This window comes from Camelus ferus, chromosome 30, assembly GCF_009834535.1.
Source record: "Camelus ferus isolate YT-003-E chromosome 30, BCGSAC_Cfer_1.0, whole genome shotgun sequence".
Classification (NCBI taxonomy): domain Eukaryota; kingdom Metazoa; phylum Chordata; class Mammalia; order Artiodactyla; family Camelidae; genus Camelus; species Camelus ferus.
Window position 1 is genome coordinate 16,789,761 of NC_045725.1, and position 19,951 is coordinate 16,809,711.

At 36.2% G+C, this 19,951-nt stretch overlaps 1 protein-coding gene across 3 annotated transcripts in view; it reads left to right on the plus strand.

Moving 5' to 3' along the window:
• SMAD4 (SMAD family member 4) overlaps positions 1–19,693 on the plus strand; it is a 48,030-nt gene extending 28,337 nt beyond the window's left edge. The window contains exons 9-13 of one of the 3 annotated variants that reach the window (XR_004316172.1): positions 1,443–1,626; positions 2,817–2,985; positions 11,583–11,721; positions 12,228–12,340; positions 13,187–13,324. Coding sequence is in view for 2 of the 3 variants with exons in the window: in XM_032470427.1 (XP_032326318.1) it covers positions 1,443–1,626; positions 2,817–2,985; positions 11,583–11,721; positions 13,187–13,398 (704 nt within the window). In the remaining variant the exon portion in view is untranslated. Of the gene's footprint in view, positions 1–1,442; positions 1,627–2,816; positions 2,986–11,582; positions 11,722–12,172; positions 12,341–13,186 lie in introns of those variants that run through there. The other 2 variants (XM_032470427.1, XM_032470428.1) reach the window with 2 other exon arrangements.
• The last annotated feature ends 258 nt before the right edge of the window (positions 19,694–19,951 follow it).

A 19,951-nucleotide genomic window follows, 5' to 3' on the forward strand; every position in this document is an offset into this window, starting at 1 on the left:
GCATTTTGAGAAGTAGATACTTAGACTTTACAAATTTTTGTTTTTAGTATATTTTGAGCATTAATCATACTTCATTTTAAGATCTCTTGGGAGGTTTGGAAAACTTTTTTTTTTTTTGGTCGTTCTAAATATCTTTTCATATTATTGAAGATTTTATTGCTTCAAATTTGAGTTCAGTCAAAATTCATAAATAGCACAGTAAAATGCAGATGCATAATGATTTATCAGCAGAAAACTTGCATTTTCTAATAAATGGCACTTGCCCTTTTCCCCCCTTAATGTCAAACCCATTTCCACTCTAGGGCTTTTCCTTTTGCATTCCTCTAGAAATGTTCTGTTCACAAGTCTCCACATAGATGCATGGTCTTTCAGGTCTCACTTTTTAAGATAAGGTCTCACTTTTTACCCCTTCCATCTAGTTTGAAGTATTGTTTCCACTCATCTTCTGTCCCATACCCTGTTTTATTTTCTTTGCAGTATTTATTAGCACATGAGTTACCTTGTCATTTGTTTGCTCATTTGTCTGTCTGTATCTCCATGAGAGTAGGGACAATAGCTGCCTTGTTTACTGCTGTGTATGTAGTGTCTACAGCGATGCCTAGATGACTCCATGAATACCTGTTAAAAAAGGAAAATCACGTAATTTCCATGTGTGTGGGCTCTATGTAATAACTGCTGTATTCAAACAAAAATTAGAAATACTTGATTAACTGTGTTTGCAAACCAAACCAAATAGTGGCTCTTTTTCCCCCATCATTTAAAATTATTTAAAAGCACTTATTGTTGTTCAAATGAATACACTAAACACTTTTCAAAGTTAAAATTGTAGTAGTTGACATAAATTAACTTCACTAAAACTACAGATGGGACAAATGACTTTTCATCCAAGAGACAATTGAAAATTCCTTCTCACAGTAACTGTAGTTGGGGTGTAATTAACCTTGACTCTCTGGCCTGGGATGTCTGACTTGGTTATGCCCTTTCTCTCAGTTAGGGATCTATGAAAATAAGCCATGGATTGATGTTATTCAAGAACACTTCGCTGGAATATGTATTAGAATCAGTGTGTTCCAAAAAATTAAAAAGTTCAAATTGAAAAACTGCATAGATAATATTATGTGCAGACAGATGAAACATCATGGTTAAATAATTTATGATTCTAATTACTTCCATTCTTTAAATTCTCTGTTGATTGGCTACTTTAAGGTAAGAACTGAATTCCACATTTTAAAAATGACCAGAGTTTCAGGAATGCTAGGTACTTAAGCTGAAAAACAGAAGACATAGAAATGCCTGCTTTATAATGCATTGTCATTTTAATCAAATTCTTTTAGGTGCTCTCCCCTTCCTTTACCCTTAAAAGCTTTGTTGTGTGGAGTGAAAGTAAAAGCCTTTTACCTTTCTCACTTGAGTGGCTGTTCTCTCCCATTTATCTCCTTTAGCTCCTGAGTATTGGTGTTCCATTGCTTACTTTGAAATGGATGTTCAAGTAGGAGAGACATTTAAGGTTCCTTCAAGCTGTCCTATCGTTACTGTTGATGGATATGTGGACCCTTCTGGAGGAGATCGCTTTTGCTTGGGTCAACTCTCCAATGTCCACAGGACAGAAGCCATTGAGAGAGCAAGGTATTAATTGTATAGTTATTTTAAACATTGAGTATAGTATGTTGTCTTTATTTGAAGTTATATTTTTCAATATGAATTGTTTTTGAATATAGATAAAAGAATAAAGATTGTCTTGGGAATTCAGAATTAAAAAAAATATTTACTAAGCAATTTGATTTTGGGGGTAGAGGGAAATAATTAGATTTACTTATTTATTTATTTTTTAAATGGAGGTACTAGAGATTAAACCCAGGACCTCGTGCATGCTAAGCATGTGCTCTACCATTGAGCTATACCGTACTGCCATGAAAATTCAGAACTTAGAAGCATTTCACTTTAATTGTGGATGTTTGTTATTTAAAATATGATAAAACACAGTCTTTTTTTAAGTTAAAGGGGTTTCTGTGTTTTGAATAGTAATTAGACCTTTTGGGACCCAATTTGAAAACTAATTTATATTTCCTCTGATTGTATAGTATTTCTAAAAATTTATTGAAAGAAAATAGTATAAAATGAAGACATGTTTCCACAAGTGTTGCTTATAGTGGAAGACTGATAATTAAGGGAAATGGTTCAATAAATTTTAATAAAATTTCATTTTATGCATTCATTAAAATATTAATAAAAAGTTGATAGGATCAAAGGTAAATACTTAAGATGAAATATTATAGGAAAACATACACAATTTTAGGTATTGTATGATCTTAACGCTTTAAGGAAATGTGTGTATGCATGAGTACATAATCTTGGCTCTATCACTGTGTGACTTTGTGAAAATGTCTATTTGCTAAGCCAGCACTAATAGAATTTTCTGTGATGAATGAAATGGTTTATATCTGTGCTGTCTAGTATAGTAACTACTAGCCACACGGAGCTTTTGAGCACTTAAAATGTGGCTCATATGATTAGCTACATTTTTAAATTGATCTTAATTGAATTGTGAGGGTTAAGTGAAAATTTATGTTAAATGGTCCAGTCACATAATAAGCATTATATGAATGCTCATCATTATTATATATGAATAAGATAGTAAAAAAAAAAAGAGAGAAACATATAGAAATGTTGACAGTGGCTATCTTTTGATTATGGTGTTATGTAATGTCCTTTATTCTTTAAACTTTTTTTAATATTAGGTATGTTACTTAATCTGAGCTGAAATTTATTTTTAAATACTTACCAAAATGAAATGTAATTCCCTTTTTCTTCCTAAGGTTGCACATAGGCAAAGGTGTGCAGTTGGAATGTAAAGGTGAAGGTGATGTTTGGGTCAGGTGCCTTAGCGATCACGCAGTCTTTGTACAGAGCTACTACTTAGACAGAGAAGCTGGGCGTGCACCTGGAGATGCTGTTCATAAGATCTACCCAAGCGCATATATAAAGGTTAGTTGCAATTTTATTCACATATTTTAGACTTGGAAAGTTCTGTTGTTTAAAGAATTGAGATGGAGATGGGAGCAGTGTAAAAATGTCTTTTTATTTATTAAATTATCAGAAATTAACACATTTCCTGGGTACTTTTATTGACCCGATTGATTATCTAGTTTTGTGGTTGAGTTCATTCCCTACTGTTTTATTATCAAATTTGTTAAATGTTTTAGAGGAATACACAGGCTCTTGAAAATACTGAGTGAAACCTCCAAATTTATATTCTTTTTATATAAAATATGTAAAAATTACACTCTGGAATTTTATCTTAGCCAGTCTTCAGGATTTTATGGAATGGAATTCTAAAAGTAATAGCTTTTCAAATTAAAATAGAGAAATGAAAAATTCTTCAATCCCACATTTTTTAAGGTTAGTTATTTTGTGCATTAAATGAGTTTTATTTACTATATATCTTTTTGCAAATTAAGCCTGACGTGTTTTTCATTAATTATTAGGTATTTAACTGATCTCAATTTTAGTTTATAACATACACCATTTTGAAAGGGAAGGATAGTTATAATTAGATAGCCTAAATATATTTCTAGTTTCAGATTTTTCATAGTCATCCTAAACATCTTCCTTGTTAGCTATTGCAAGTTAGTGGAATTAACTGTACCTCATCACTTACTCCCAGGAAATTGTTTACCATACAAACAGAATTGTCTTTATTTGTGTTTTCTAGTTTTTCCACAAGGAGTTTTAGTTCTTTGTGCTTTGTTATTATTTTTAAATGGTGCTGGATTTCCTTATGTGCTTTGTAATGTATATATGTTTGTTGCCAAGTTTGTCTCAAGAGAATTCGTTTTATTTTTTCCTCCCTGTTATTGCTTCCCCCTGTAGGACAATTTTGCCTTAGTCTGGCACCCTGGGACCCACATCTCAGAAGCATTTCTTATATTTAGGAGGTAGAGGAATTTTATCCCTTGAGGAAATTGAGTTCTAATCCCCGGGTATGCTTAGAATCTAATTCCTGTTGCATAGGTTTCTCTGATGCTTACCTCTGCCATGGATAAGAATTTATTCAGATGCATTTCTATTTACCAGCACTTGATTCATGGGCAGGAGCCCAGTTGTAGCCCTTGGAGAGCCCATCTATTGTCTCTTTTCATATTACCCTAAGAAGTCAAATTATCATCCTACACCTCATGTTTGGAACCCCAAGTACCTTCTGTTTTCAGTCCCTGCTTTCCACGATGGATTTTGTTTATCCATCATTAGTTGGTGGACATATGGATTGTTTCTGCTTTTTAGCTATTATGAATAATGCTGCTGTTAACATTCATGTACAAGTTTTCAGGTAGATGTTACTTTTTAATTTTCTTGGATATATACCTGCAAGTGGAATTGATGGATCATAAGGTAACTCTATGTCTAACTTTTTGAAGGACTGCCAGATTGTTTTCCAGAATGGCAGTGTCATTTTACATTTCCACCAGCAGTGTATATAGAGGGCTTCAATTTCTCTGTATCCTTGTCAATACTTGTTTTTATCTGTCTTTTTAATTTTAGCCATCCTAGTGGATGTGAAGTGGTATCTGTCTCATTGTGGTTTTGATTTGCAAATTTCCTTAATGGCTAATAATGTTGAACTTTTCATGTGCTTATTGGTCATTTGTATGTCTTTGGAGAAATGTCTATTCAAATCTTTCCATTTTTAATTTTTTTTTTGTCTTTTTATTATTGTTGTAAGAGTTCTTTATATGTTCTGGGTATCTTTTCTTTATCAGATACATGATGTGTAAATATTTTCTTCAATTCTTTGACTTGTCTTTCAGTTCTTTAATGATAATGAATTGCAGCACCAAAGTTTTAAATTTTGATGTAGTCTATCTATTCTTTGGTTGCTTGTACTTTTTTAGTGTCATATCTAAGAAACTATTGCCTAATCCAAGGTCATAAAGAGTTACTTCTATGTTTTCTTCTAAGGGTTTTATGATTTTAGCTCTTACATTTAGGTCTGATCCATTTTGGGTTAATTTTTGTGTATCCAGATTTGTTCTTTTGGATGAGAATATTCAGTTGTTCCAGCAGCCATTTGTTCAAAAGACTATTTTCCCTTAATAAATTATCTTGACACCCTTGTTGAAATTCAGTTAAATCTAAATGGTTGAGGTTTATTTCTGAACCATCAGTTCTGCTTCATTGCTCTGTGTTATCTGTCCTTGTGACAGTTCTGCTCTGTCTTGGTTACAATAGCTTTGTAGGAAGTTTTGAAATTGAGCTCTCCAACTTCATTACTTTTCAGGGTTATATTGGCTGTTGCCAGGTGCTTGGATCTCCATATGAATTTTGTGATTGGCCTGGAAGATACCTACTTTTAATAGTTTTTCTAGCCTTTGTGTTTGGAGCAGAGAGAGAAGGTGATTATGCAAACTTCCACATCCATATTGATTGGAAGTCTATGTATTACTTGTGCAATTTGAAGTGAATGGACAGAGGACTACAGTGTTGAATATATACTTTGTATCCAATAGTAGTTACCAACTTACCAGAAATGGGGTAGTATTTAAAATATTAAGCTTAGAAAATGTGGAGTCTTGTATAGTTAATTTCTAGGATTGTTAAATAATGTAATATCTCTGTTTTAGTACAAATGGTCCTTGAAAAGCCTCCAAGATATGTGGCATGTCATCACTTGATAAACCACTATCATGGATAGGTTTTATAGTAATCTCAGTCTTCTGCCATGAACAGTAAATAACTTATCTTGTGGGACATTTTAGTGGACTGAAAAACATCGCATTTTTGTTGTATTAACTAAGAATTAAAAATAATTATTTCTCTTAACCAAGTATAGTATTCTGCAGAAGAGTTGTCTTATTAGTCAGAAAGAGATGTGAGTATATCCTAAATATAACCATTTTCTTCATTTACTAGTATTTTGGGCAGCAGTTACTAAAGGATCTGTGTATTACTGTTTAGGTTGTCAGATAGATTCTCACCAGAGATGACGTTGCTGGGGTGGATTGTGTGCAAGATAACACGAGCCCCTGGGAGGAGTGCCCGTGCACTAGGGAATCCACGTGGGGGCCCCTCCTGCCCAACACATGTATATACACACAAACACATTTTTTCCTTCTTTATTTAAAATAAGGAAAACATAGGTTTGGAGAGACATTCTTTCATTTTTATAAACCAAGAAGCTGGGAGTAAATTTTTTTTCCTTCTAAGATGTTGATTTTTTTTTTCCTGCTTCTCATGACCTAGCAGTCATCTTACACTTACGAAAGTCTGATGCAATGAAATGGCAGTTTTAAATGGAGCAAACTTTGGAATTCTCTCTAACTGGCACCGTTCTTTGCTTTCAGAAGTGAGGCCTGCTCCATTTGTGTTGCTTAAGCACCAGGCACTCAGGGTTTAACAGCTTTATGGAGACGGTGAGACACAAGTCACATGCCACGTGATTTGCTCATTAAAAGTGTGCAGTTCAGTGGCTTTTAGTATATTCACAGAGCTGTGCAGCCATCACCACAGTCAAGTTTAGAACATTTTCATCACCCCAGAAAGAAGCCTTGTACCCTTTAGCTGTTACCTCCTAACCCCCATACCCATCAGCCCTAGACAGCCACTCTTCTTTTTCTCTCTGTGGATTTGCCACCTAGAACAATTTGTATAAATGGAATCACATGATGTGGGCTTTCCTGACTTCTTTCACCAAGCATGTTTTCAAGCTTCATCCATGTGGCGTATATCTGTACTCCATTCCTTTCAGGGCTGAATAATATTCCACATACCACGTTTTGTTTGTCCGTTCATCAGTTGATGAACATATGAGTTTCCATTTTTTGGCTGTATTATGAATAATACTGCTATGAATATTCATGTACAAGTTTTTATTTGAATGTGTGTCTTCATTTCTCTTGGGTATACACCTAGGAGTAGAATTGCTTGATCATAAAGTAATTCTCTGTAACTTTTTAGAAACTGCCAACTTTTCCACAGTGGCTGTACATTTTGCATTTCCATCAACAGTGTATGAAGGTTCTAATTTCTCTACAGTCTGTGAATACTTGTTATTATCTTCTTGATTTTAGCCATCCTAGTGAGTGTGAGGATATCTTGTTTTGGTGGTTTTTCGTTTGCATTTCTCTGGTGATGCTGAGTCAGGTTTGTTTTTGAACACATAATATGCTAGGGGTAGGGGGCAGTCACTGCTTCTAAACCACAGGTGGGCTAAGCTGAAGGTTATGATCTCCACTTTAATTTATTCCCAGTTACTTACTATGTATCATGATTCTTACCTCCAGGTCAGATAACCTAGCAAGTCCTTAATGAAGTCTTATGTTCAGATGTTCAATATACCAATTCAATCATCTGTTTCTCTTTTCTGAATTACTGTTTCTTGGTATTGATTCAAACAGAGTGTTGTAATTAAGCCTTACAAAAGAAAAATGCCAAAATTTGACTCCTGGTTGAAAGAGAATGTACTAAAGATGTTGTCAGTGAAGCTTATAACACACTTACCTTTGTTAAATCATAAACTGATATGTTTAAATAAATGAAATAAATAGGAAACATGTTTAAATACATGAAAGCAGAGGTAAGTTGTTGATAAACTCAGGGATAGTGATCAGAAATAGCTTTTGAATCTGAGCCAAAGAAAATACTTAAAACCTTTGGTTACTTTGAATTGTCCTTATTAACAACTCAGTCAGATGGTGAAAGGAGGATGGTTGCATTTCAATGAAAGCTTTAATCTTACCATCCAGTATAACGATGAAGTCTATTTTAGGGTCGACAGAGTGTACAGTGAGGAGGCAGCCCAGGTTTCAGTTAGCAGTATAGCCAATGAGTGTGTCTTCTGCTGTGAGCACTGTAATTACATAAATAACTCATGTGGAAAGAAGACTTGCTGAGGTGCTTAATGAGTCATTTTTACTTCATCTGCAGATAAGTCATAATGTTTTAAAATTTCATCTTTGTGGTTACTGACAATATGCGCTGCCAGTGTTAGCATGGATTTAGGTTAAGACAATCATAATTGTGGTTGTTTATAACATGTCGTAAATAACCTATGTTTGGAGATCTGTTGGTTATTTTTAATGACTCATGATGGGGTCAGGGGTACCCTGGGAATTTATAAGTGAATTTTATTCACTTCTCCAAGATAGTAAGATTATATATGGGCCATACAAGTTAACGATGATTAAAAAAATTTTAAGTGGTTGTAAAGACCTAAATGTAAAACATGAAACTCCTGGAAGATAACATGTGAGAGAAGCCTAGGTGATCTTGGGTATGGCAGTGACTTTTTAGATTCAACATCAAAGGCATGATCCATGAAAGAAACAGTTGATAGGCTGGACTTCATTAAAATTAAAAGTGTCTGCTCTACAAAAGGCAGTGTCAAGAGAATGAAAAGATTAGCCACAGACTGGGAGAATATGTTTGCAAAAAATACATCTGATAAAGGATTAATATTGAAAATACAGAAAACAGTTAAAACTCAACAATAAGAAAACGAACAACCTGATTGAAAAATGGGCGAAAGACCTGAATAGATGCTTCACTGAATAGGATGTGTAGATAGCAAGTAAACATGAATAGATGTTCAACATCATAGGTCATTAGAGATTGCATATTAAAACAACAGTGAGATACCACTTCGTACCAGTGGAATGGCCAAAATCCAAAACACTGACACCACCACATGCTGGCCAGGATGTGGAGCAGCAGGAACTCTCATTAATTCCTGGTGAGATTGCAAAATGGTACAGCCACTTTGGAAGACGGTTTGGTAGTTTCTCACATAGCTGAACATGTTCTAACCATATGCTCCATCAGTCACACTTCTTGATATTTACCCAAATGAATTGAAAACTTATGTCCACAGAAAAACCTGCACACAGTTGTTTATAGCAGCTTTACTCACAACTTGGAAGCAATCGAGATGTCCCTCAGTACGTGAATGGATGAATGAACTGTGGTACATCATTCAGCACTAAAAAGAAATGAGCTATTAAATCAGGAAAAGACGTAGAGTAACCTTAAATGAATATTACTAAGTGAAAGAAGTCAATCTGAAAAGGCTGCATACTGTATGATTCTAACAATGACTTTCTGGAAAAGGCAAAACTATGGAGACAGTAAGAAGATCAGTGGTTTGTCAATGGATTTGAACAAACATCTAACTCCTAAAGAAGCCCCAAAACTTGTCATATCAAGTGTGAGATAATAGAAGCATATATTTGATCTTCATCCCCATTTCTGGCTCAGAGTCCTAAAATTCTTGGAATTTCCTAAATAATGAGAGTGATAAATGTGTCTTTTGTTATGTTAATGAGGTTACCTTGGAGATATTGCTCTTGTGTTCCAGACCACCAGAACATGGCAACAAAGTGAATATCTTAAAAAAAGGCAGTCACACATACAAAAAAAAGAAGATCAATGGTTTTCAGGGTTAAGGGAGGAGGAGAGAATGCACAGGCAGAGCACAGAGGACTTTTAGAGCATTGAAAATGTTCTGAATGGTACTGCAGTGTTGGATACGTGTCATTATACATTTGTGTAAACCTGTATAATTTATAAAACCAAGAGTGAAACTTAATGTAAACGATGACTTCTGGTGATACTGATGTGTCAGTGTAGGTTCCTCAGTCGTAACAGATTGTAACACTGGTGCAGGATGTTGATAGTGGGGGAAGTTGTACTTGAGTGGGGATAGAGAACTCTCTTTACTTTTTTGCTCAATTTTATCCTGAACCTAAAACTGCTCTAAAAAAAGTTTATTAATTTCCTTAAAAAAAAAAGTGGTTGTACAGCTGTTTGGCTTTTCCATATTTGAGTCCCTGCTTTGTACTGTGCTTGTGATGCCTTCTGAGAGGTCAGAGCCCAGTGGGAAAGTTCAGAAGCAAGTGGATTCGTGGGAAATCTTGAAAAAATGATGGTTTTTGTTCTGGGCATTGTGAGATTTCTGATTTCCAGACCTTACTTTGTCATGCTTTCTCTCCTGAAGCCTTTTAGGACTGGTGGTTTGGCCAGTTAATACCTACACGATTTGACAAATCCTGTCTCTTCAGAGAACGGGATAGTATAAGTTTTGCCTTCATTGATGCCAGAAGACAGGCATGGAGTAGAAAAATAAGTAAATAGCCTTGTGATTTGCTGTTTGGAGAGGGTTTTGTTTATTGTTGTTGTCTGCTCACATGGTTCATGTGAATACCGTGGCTAAGGTTTACAGTTTTTTCAGGCATCTGAAAACTAATGGTTTGGGCTTCAGACCTGTTTGTTTATCTGATAAACTACTATGTTATGCATTCTTTGATTTTTTTTTATTGTCAAGGATAATTATGCTTGCTCATATTTGGATTCTGTGCATACTTGGAGGATTTTTTAAAAATTTTAATTTACACTTTGAAGAAGGAATATAGTCACATGGTTCAGATAGTCATATGATATTAAAAATGTGCATTGAATCGCCTTGCTTCTATTCTGTGCTTGTCTTCCTTTCCTACAACTTCTCATGACGACCATTCTGCTTCTGTAACCTTCCAGGGCTTTTTAAAATGCAAATATAAGCAAATACATTATTTTAGGAAGTTGTTTTTTTCCTGGAAAAAAGGTGATTTACCATCCATGATTTCTTGCTTATTGAAAGAACATTTTGGTACTTTCATGAGGATAAGGATAAAAGTGACAACCCGTTCCTTACTATGCCAGCCCTTGGCACAGCTGATAAAGAATACTGAAACTGCTTATGAACTCCTTAACCCCTCCTGAAAGGTAAATGGCTACATGGGAGGCCAAAAACAAAATAATAAGTAACATTTATTGACCGCTTACTGTATAACATGCCAAATTTACAACAACCCTATGTATACTTAGTATTCTCATTTTATAGGTAAGAAAATTGAGGCTCCAGAGAGGTTAAGAAATTTAACCCATATAAGTAGCAGATATCAGTGATCAAAGGATCAAAGCTAAGCTTTTTTTTTTTAATCATGAGTTTAGAGAAAAGTACAAACTAGTTAATGAATCCCATATATCCATTACTGAGATTCAGTAGTTAAAGATTTGGACTGTTTTCTTCCTTTGTTTCTTAAGTATTTTAAAATGAGTCCTAAATATCATGGTATTTTGCTTCGATGGACTAAACTGTGCGTCTCTGAGAAATGTTGTTTTCTAATATGGCGACAATGCCTTTTATTCACTCTTCCAAATGGCTAGAATAATAAAGAAAAGACGTTGGCCACGTGACCGAGGCAATCAATTCAGCCTAAAGAAAACTCTCGGGAATTTGGTTATGAAAGGGTGGGGTGTTTTCTTAACTGTTCATTTCACACAGATGTGTGCTTTTTCACAAGGACAGTGATGGCTGACCCGCACTGAACTCTAGATAAAGGACACAGAGACCTGTGGCAGCCAGACTGCCCTGATAGTGAAATGTGAACTAGCAGTTACAGTCCACATAAACAATTTTAATTGTGAAGTAATTTTCTTCTGAGAGCTGAATCAAGCTATGCATTTTGAGTAAATTGTGCATTGGTTTTTGATGTATGGAATATTTTCTGATGGGCTCATAGTGTGAGACTTCTCCTTTTTTTTTTCTAAAGGTCTTTGATTTGCGTCAGTGTCATCGTCAGATGCAGCAGCAGGCGGCCACAGCGCAGGCTGCAGCGGCTGCCCAGGCAGCAGCCGTGGCGGGAAACATCCCCGGCCCAGGATCAGTAGGTGGAATAGCCCCAGCTATCAGTAAGTATGCTTTTGATATTTTTTTTTTTAAGTGCAATAGTTGGCATTTTATCTTAATTGACTTGGTTGATTAGTTACTTTAAGCAATAATAGAAGTTAAAGTTTGTTTTTTTACTGGGATGATAACATTTTTGAATTTGTAAAAAAACATTCTTTTGTAATAGTTGCCCTTTGTCTAGGACCCTGTGTTCATTCTTTTTGTATCAAAAAGGGAGTATGGGATAAAGGAGAAAAGGGGGGTTGTTATTATATTGATCAATCTCCCCTTTTTGTGTTGGTCCTTTTAATTTTGTAATCACTGACATGCTTTGCTTTATTCTAGAAGGAAAGCATATTTCAATTTCAGAATTAGGCACCTCTCCAGTTTTTTTTTTTTAAGTGTGCTAAGCATGGAGAGAAAACTAAGTGAGGGTGGTATTTTGATAACTTGTAGACTTTTTTTTAATTTTAGGGTAAAATTGAACTGTGTGCCAGGTTTCACACTGATGGGGAATTTTTTACTGCAGAGTTAAACTCCTGACTATAGACTTTTATGATGGAAACACGTGGCACCCATCTTCCACGTCTGAAGGCATAACTAGTGATTCATTCAACCCCTGTTCTTAACCTCTTCAGTGTGGTAAGCAAATCACACTGGCTAAGAAAACTGCAGTGGCCCTGCAGGTTTCTCTACAGTACATGCAAATTCCTCCCATTAGTTTCATTGTAATATTGATGAATGCAGATTGACTTATATGACTGTATGTTCTGACTGGAAAATTAGATGCAGAGTCTCCATTGTGACTTATGTTCAGGAGTTTACAATTTAGAGGTAGATAAGGCATACTCATTTAGAGAATTTGATTTTTTAAAAAAATTTTGGTATCTAAACCATTAATTTTCTAGTTTTGATGTTATAAATATGCTTTTACTCCTAGTATGCACAAAGTTTTAGTAACATTTCTCATTCTCATCTACTGCCCCCTGTTGAGTAATTGCATATTATCCCTGTTACATTGTGAAGTTGAGAGACATCATCTGGGTCATCCAAGAAGTCTTAGTGAAACCAGAATTATTAACTGTCTCATTATTAGTCATGTCTTACCCTGAACTAGACTGTTTGACAGACAATAAGGTTCTTAGAACCAACCTGTAGACGTGCACTACCTCTTAAAAACAAGTCGTTTCTTATCCCTTCACCCCCACTTCTAAAGAGAAAAGTGGGTGTGGTGTTGGTGGATTGTGGTGATTTATGACTGGTGGTAGCTAGAAGGCCCATGTGGAATGTGAATTGTCTTAACCAACAGCTTTCAGCCCCTGTTGATAAAGTGTAGAGCTACACTTACTTCTTGGCACTTTGACAGAGAAGTTATATGCTGGGGAGAAAGATCTAAAGAAAGCTGGTCACCTTATTAATGTAAGATTTAGGGAGGATGGGAGGAGGTCAGCCTGACCCTCTGACGTCTTCCAAATCTTTTCCGTGAAGGTTTGTCAGCCGCTGCTGGGATCGGTGTCGATGACCTCCGTCGCTTATGCATACTCAGGATGAGCTTTGTGAAAGGCTGGGGACCTGATTACCCGAGACAGAGCATCAAGGAAACACCTTGCTGGATTGAGATTCACTTACACCGGGCCCTCCAGCTCCTAGATGAAGTGCTTCACACCATGCCTATTGCTGACCCACAGCCTTTAGACTGAGGTCTTTTAACTGTTTTGGGGCCCTTAACATTATCAGGATGGTGGACTATAAAATACAATCCTGTTTATAATCTGAAGATATATTTCACTTTTGTTCTGCTTTATCTTTTCATAAAGGGTTGAAAATGTGTTTGCTGCCTTGCTCCTAGCAGACAGAAACTGGATTAAAACAATTTATTTTTTTTTCCTATTTAGAACTTTTCAGGCATGGCTCAGCTTGAAGATCAGGAAAAACACATTCTTATTAAATCTTCATCAGTTACGTATGAAGGAGTCATTCCACTGCTGGAAAATTTAGCCCTTTTAAATGTCTTAGAGCCTTTTATAAAAATGCAGAACATTGATGTGTGTGTTATTCTACAGAGTAAATTCAGTACTGCTGATTTTAAAGGCAGAGAAGTTCTCACAGTTAATTCACCTCTGTTATCTTGTGTGTGAGCTGTTAGTATTGAACATACTTTACTCCAAAATAGTGTGCCATGTGGGTGAGTTAATTTTACCAAGAGCAACTTCACTCTGTTTAAAAAATAATATAATAATGTATTATAACCTTCCATCCAAAATATTTTTTTGCAAGTTAAACTAGTGAAAATGATTTCAATTCAGATTGTCTTGCAACTTCAATTTTATTTTTGCCAAGGCAAAACACTAATCTGTGTATATTGAGAATTCCTTAAAATTACCAGACAGAGGAATATCATTTAAAATTACATTTGTTATCTTTGTTGGATAACTATCAATAAATATACTTTTGCCCTGTTAAGCAGTAGGTGTATTCTATATTTCTAGGCATAAGTTTGGTTACAAAGAAGCCTAGAAGAGGAATTTATTTTCTTCATTAACATAGAGAAAGGTTTTGTATTTTTAAAAACACTAAAAGCAATGTCACTCCACCTAATATCTCACCGTTCTGCAAATGTGGCAATGCTTAAACTAAATAATGAGTTTTTTGGAAACTGCTAAATTCTATGTTAAATACTGTGCAGAATAATGGAAACATTACCGTTCATAATAGGTAGTTTGGATATTTTTGTACTTGATTTGATGTGTGACTTTTTTTTTCGTATACTGTTTAAATCATGTATGTTATGACATTGTTTAAAATTCAGTTTTTGTATCTTGGGGCAAGACTGCAAACTTTTTTATACCTTTTGGTTATTCTAAGCCCTTTGCCATCAATGGTCATATCAAATGGCAGTGACTTTGTATAGAGAATTTAAGTAGAAAAGTTGCAAATGTATTGACTGTACCACAGACACAATATGTATGCTTTTTACTTAGCTAGTAGCATAAATAAAACTGAGTCTCAACATGCAAAGTTGAATTCTAGGTTTGATTTTTAAGTTTTTTCTTTTGCACTTTTGAGTCCAACCTCAGTGGCGAGACACCTTCTACTAAATGACAGGCAACAGCCAGTACTATTGGGCAGCTTTGGTTTTTCTCTCCCACTCTACCAGGACTTACTTCCCTATAGACATTGTGTATCAAGTGTAGAGTTGGTTATTTTTTAAACTTTTATTTTACTGTAGCAAAACTAGGCCTGATTGTCTATAAGATAAATAGGTTGTCTACAGGATAAAATAGTGTGAAATAAATCAAGGGTTATCTTTAAGATGTTTTTACTTTTTACTTAGAGGGCCTTTCTAAGCATAATAAGATTATTGCAGGTGTGTTACAAGTTTGAGACATGAAAAACTCTTATGCATGATAGTCATCCTTATATTGACTTAAGTGAACAGATCTACTTCCTTGCTTAGGTCTTATTAATAAGACCATCCTAGAAACCACAGAGTTTGCTTACTGCTGTGATTTAAACAGATCTTGATCTAAGCTACATGTCTTTCTGTTTTTTAAAATCACTTCTCTCCCAGCTTATTTATACTCTTGAGTACTTACAGATACTTCTATTGAAGACCTAATTTTAATCTGTAAAAGTTTGGTGATTTTCAGTTTTATTGGCAGATTATTTTAAAGGTATCTTCATTCTCTAGAAATTTTTGACTTTAGGTCCATTTTACTATGAATGAAGAATAACAGAGGAGAGAGTTTTAGAGTATAAGATTTTAAAAATCCAAGTTATTTGGCTAGAACCATAAGCATGCTATGATATAATCCATTGCCTCCTTCCTTTAAGGAAGGTTTACGTGTTTAGTCATCTGGGGAAAGTATTGTGGAAAATATTTGTTAAGAAGTCTGTCCTTGAGGCCAAGCCACCCACCTTGGTTTTCCTTCTGCAAAGAGCCATAAAAATACTACAAGTACGAAGAAGTACTTCTAGTTAATTGATTGCTTTCTGTTTGTGCCTGGGTTCAGTCTCATGTTTTTGAGAAAACATCTAGTATATTATAATCAGTTATTCCTGAAGACTTAGTTGTTAAACAGTAGTTCCATTTCTTAGAGGTAGTCATCTTTGACGAGTAAGACTAAAAGAATCACTAGGTTTAAGAGTTTTACGGCTATTTTAAGGGTAGAGTAGTTTCCACAATTCTTGGAATCTGATTGTTACGAGGATGTGGTTCTGGGTGGGTTTTCTCTAGCTAGTTCATATCTCAGAGACTCTCAACATGTTGAACTTCAGTGAAAGCAGAGTGAGAAGTGAACCAAGCACGCACCGTGGTAATCCAGCAGGGGGCCCATCCCACTTCTGTCTAGTGCCTTCCGTGTGTCATCAAAAGGAAATCCTTACATTCAGAATGGTGTTGCCTTTATTTTCCAGGGAGTAGATTATTTGTGGGATATAGTCTATCTCATTTTTTTATAGTGTACTACCCCTGGTGTACAAAGATAATAATAATAAATCACTGCCATATTCCCTTGTTTTTCCAGAAGCGTGGCTCATTTATACTGACCTAAGCATTAATTAAGTATGTCGCCTGTGCCGTTCCTCCTGTAAACATAGTAAGTTTACAGGTTGGGTGGCCTGGCTTACGGATAACCATACTCAAAATATCCAAGTAAACTGAACACGTATTAGCTGTGTTGTATTTCAAAGCTAAACATCCACTTTTGTGAGGAAGGGTGTATTTGTAATGGAACATCTGAAGGCGAAATACAATGTCCTGTCTTTCAGGTGATAAATATCTTATTTTAAAAGTTTACTGCAGTTGTCTTTTTGACCGTGCGCATCTGGAGAAGGGAAATTTTACACTTTCCCGTGGTGCTTCTATGGAGGTTAAAGAATATATGGTGCAATGTTTCTATTCCTGGTTTGGTGGTAACTAGTTAACAGTTACTCACTAGCTATTATGCAAAATCAGATTAGTTCAGAACCTTTCTGAGAGCCTTTTGGAAGAAGTGGCTTTATTCTGAGTAAGGCAGGCTTGTTTTTGTTGATAGTTTCAATAGTCTGCTCTCTCCATCACTGAGTCATTTTACTGGCATTTTATTTAATGAGAGCAGGTTGGGAAAATGGTGAATTTTAGGTCACTGGGGTAAATGAGTATATGAAAGCAGTTACTTGTAAAGTCAGTTATCAACTTTTTCGTAGATAGAGCGTTTTGGCTAGGACTAGCAGATAATAGCATGAAGAAATGCTTTTTTCCCCCCTTCCTAAAGGCAGAACCCATCTTGTTGCAGATAGCTATCTGTAAATAATTGCCTAAACCCTCCTTTGCAAGACTATAGAAAATAGGATTTGAGAATCTTTTGTGCAAGCGTCTGTTTTTTCCCTAATAACTAGATAATTTCTTTTCTCCTAAGATATATCAGGAAGGATGTAAACAAATTAGTGGCCTTACTGGTAGCATCTTCAGGCCCAGCCTTGTCCCTAGCGCTTGGCCCCCGTGTTGCTAGGTCATTTATCTTATCTGGTCTCACTGTGGAATGGAATTTTCTGCATAATCCAAACTTGCCTTATTTAAGCAGTAAAACTTTCTTCACTTGGGCCATTTTTTGGATGGAGTTATTTAATATGTGTATTAGAGAACATACTGAATACAGTGTTTTCATGTGTATGTCTCTGTCTCGTAGACTTCAGGGGCTGCGAAGACAGGCGGGACTGTTTTCCCTTCACTAAATGGTCACAGACTGCTGTGGTTTGGAATGTTTAGTTTTTTTGTACACACACACCCTTACTAACAGCAACTACTTCCTGTGTGCTGTTAGTGTACCTCCCTGTAGTTTCTTCTTTCCTTTCTGATTCATTTTCCCAGCTGCTTGGGCAAGGAAACCAGATAACTGTACTTATTAGAACTTTCTTTAAAACACAAGGGCAAACTAGGTTGGGACCCAAGAAATTTTCCTGTGAAGTATTGAAAAGGACTTCAGTGCTTCGGCATTTGTTACCGATTTGACTGTTTAGTGTGCTTCCTGATTCTTGCTGAGTTTCAGGTAGTTGAAGTAGAGAGAAGTGAGTCATATTCATGTTTTCCCCCTTTGAAAAGGTTTTGTTTCTTCCACTTGAATGCTGCTCAGATGAAAACTGGGGTTACAAGGGTTGGTTACTAAATTAGCATCAATAGCCAGAGCCAGTAGCCTAGAGGGCACCAGCCAAAAAAATTAAAAAGAACGAGAGCAAAAAACAAAAACCATGGAAAATGAGAGGGTCATGTTTGTTTAGTTTTGGTGTCCCCTTTTGGAGTCCTGTCTTCTGGCCTTCCTCCTCTACAGTTATTCTTGACCTATAGGTGCCTTTATGAGAATCGAGGGTCTGATGTCCTGCCCCAAGGAGTACCTAAAGTAATTGCTGACGTTTTCAGGGATTTTAACATCAGACTTGAATGAGTGAATCTTCTTTCTTTCCATCATCATCATCATCTTTTTTTTTTTTTTAATATAGGAAGAACTAAGGAAAAAACTCTGGTGAAGACAATCATCTCTCTCTATTGACGTGGATAGTTTTCACAGTTTATTTCAGATGTTTTCTCGGTAGATCTCAGAACCAGTGTTCCTGTTCAGTCTGAACAAGTGGCTCTGGGCTGGGGCCAGACAGTTGCACTCTCTAGTTTGCGCTCTGCCACTAATTTGATGTATGACCTTGGGCAAGTCATTTACCTTTTTTGGGCCTCAGTTGCCTCATCTGTAAAATGAGGGAGTTGGACTGGATGAGTTCTTCCAGCTCTGAAGTTTAAGTGACCTTGCCTGCCTTGCAGCAGTTTTTGATTTCTTCCTTACCTTTGGTCTGCTGTTTGAGGGGGCTTTTTACTTATTTCCACATTATTCAAATAAGACTAGGCTTAATATTTTATTACTGTTCTATGGACAAGAAGTTACATAATATGTCCTTAAGACTTAAATTCAACCAAAGGCCTAGCACCACCTTGGGGGCTGCAATAAATACTTAAAAAAAAAAAAAAAAAGATGGAGAAAAGCCTTCATTTTATTTTTCCCATCATCTCTGTTCAAGGTGTATTAAGGCTTTTTTTGAGTCATGATATTCTGCCTTTTGGGTTGGTATGTGTGTGACACCATTCTCTTAAGTGCTGTGTGCTGGTAATTTTTTTTTCTTTTTTAAACTAAAATGGATTGAAAATTTGTTGTAAATGCCTAATGATATTAGAGGTCATTGCTTTGAGTCTTTGGTTTCTTAGCTCTTTCTATGCTCAAAACAGGGAAATTCCCTGAAACTGAATCAATTTAAGTGGTTTATATGACTCAAGAAAACAGTACCAGTGGATGATTATTTACTTTATTTTTGGCTCTTTTTAGGTCCATTTTGATTAGAAGACTTTTGGCTGGAGCATTCCTTTCAGAGTTCTCTTCCAGCCTAACCTTGGATGAGTGTAATTAATGGACTTGGCTTTTTCAAGGACCTTGAGAGCCTTCCTTGGGGGTGGGGAGTCCTGGTAGAGGCCAGCTCTGTGGTAGCTGGAGAGAAAGGGATGAAACCAGCTGCTGTTGCTATGGCTGCTTGTCATTGATAGAAGGACTCATGGGCTTGGGTTGGGTAAAAGGCTAAACATGGAGTCGGCAGGCTTCTTCCATGTATTGGGTTCTGGCCAGTGCCATGGACATGTGATTTAAGGGAAAAGCGTGAACGCTTGTAGGTGATGAAAACCTGGTGGGCTGCAGAACCACTCGGAGGAGGTGACTAGGGGTTGGGGACAGATTTGGTGGTAGTCTTTCCCCACTCTGTCTCCTCCCCTGAAGTCAGAGGAATGCAGCTATGCCAGAACTCAGAGAAGAGCCACACTTAGCTTCTGCTTTTGGGGAAACTGGTCAGCTAAAGCTCCGGTAGTTCCTTTGTGGCTTTCTGTACACTTTGCCTGGTTGAAGTCTGTGGCTGAAAAATAGTTGAACCTTTCCTGAGAACTCTGTAACAAAGTATGTTTTTGATTAAAAGAGAAAGCCAATCAAATCATTATGTGCTCATTCTTTTTCTTAAGGTTGTGGATGTTTCAGATTTGGAAAGAGCTCCTAATCACATAGAATTCTCAGACATGAGGACAACATTTTCCTTCATTGCTTTGTAACCATTAAAGTGGGAAATACAGCATTTGTTATGGCCATGGGAGAACAGTCCCCATTCTTTCTCATTTCTAAGAGGAGAGAGTGGAATGATGGTGGTTGGAGGAGAGATGGGGTGCTGGGAATTATGAGAACCAAGATGCTTAAA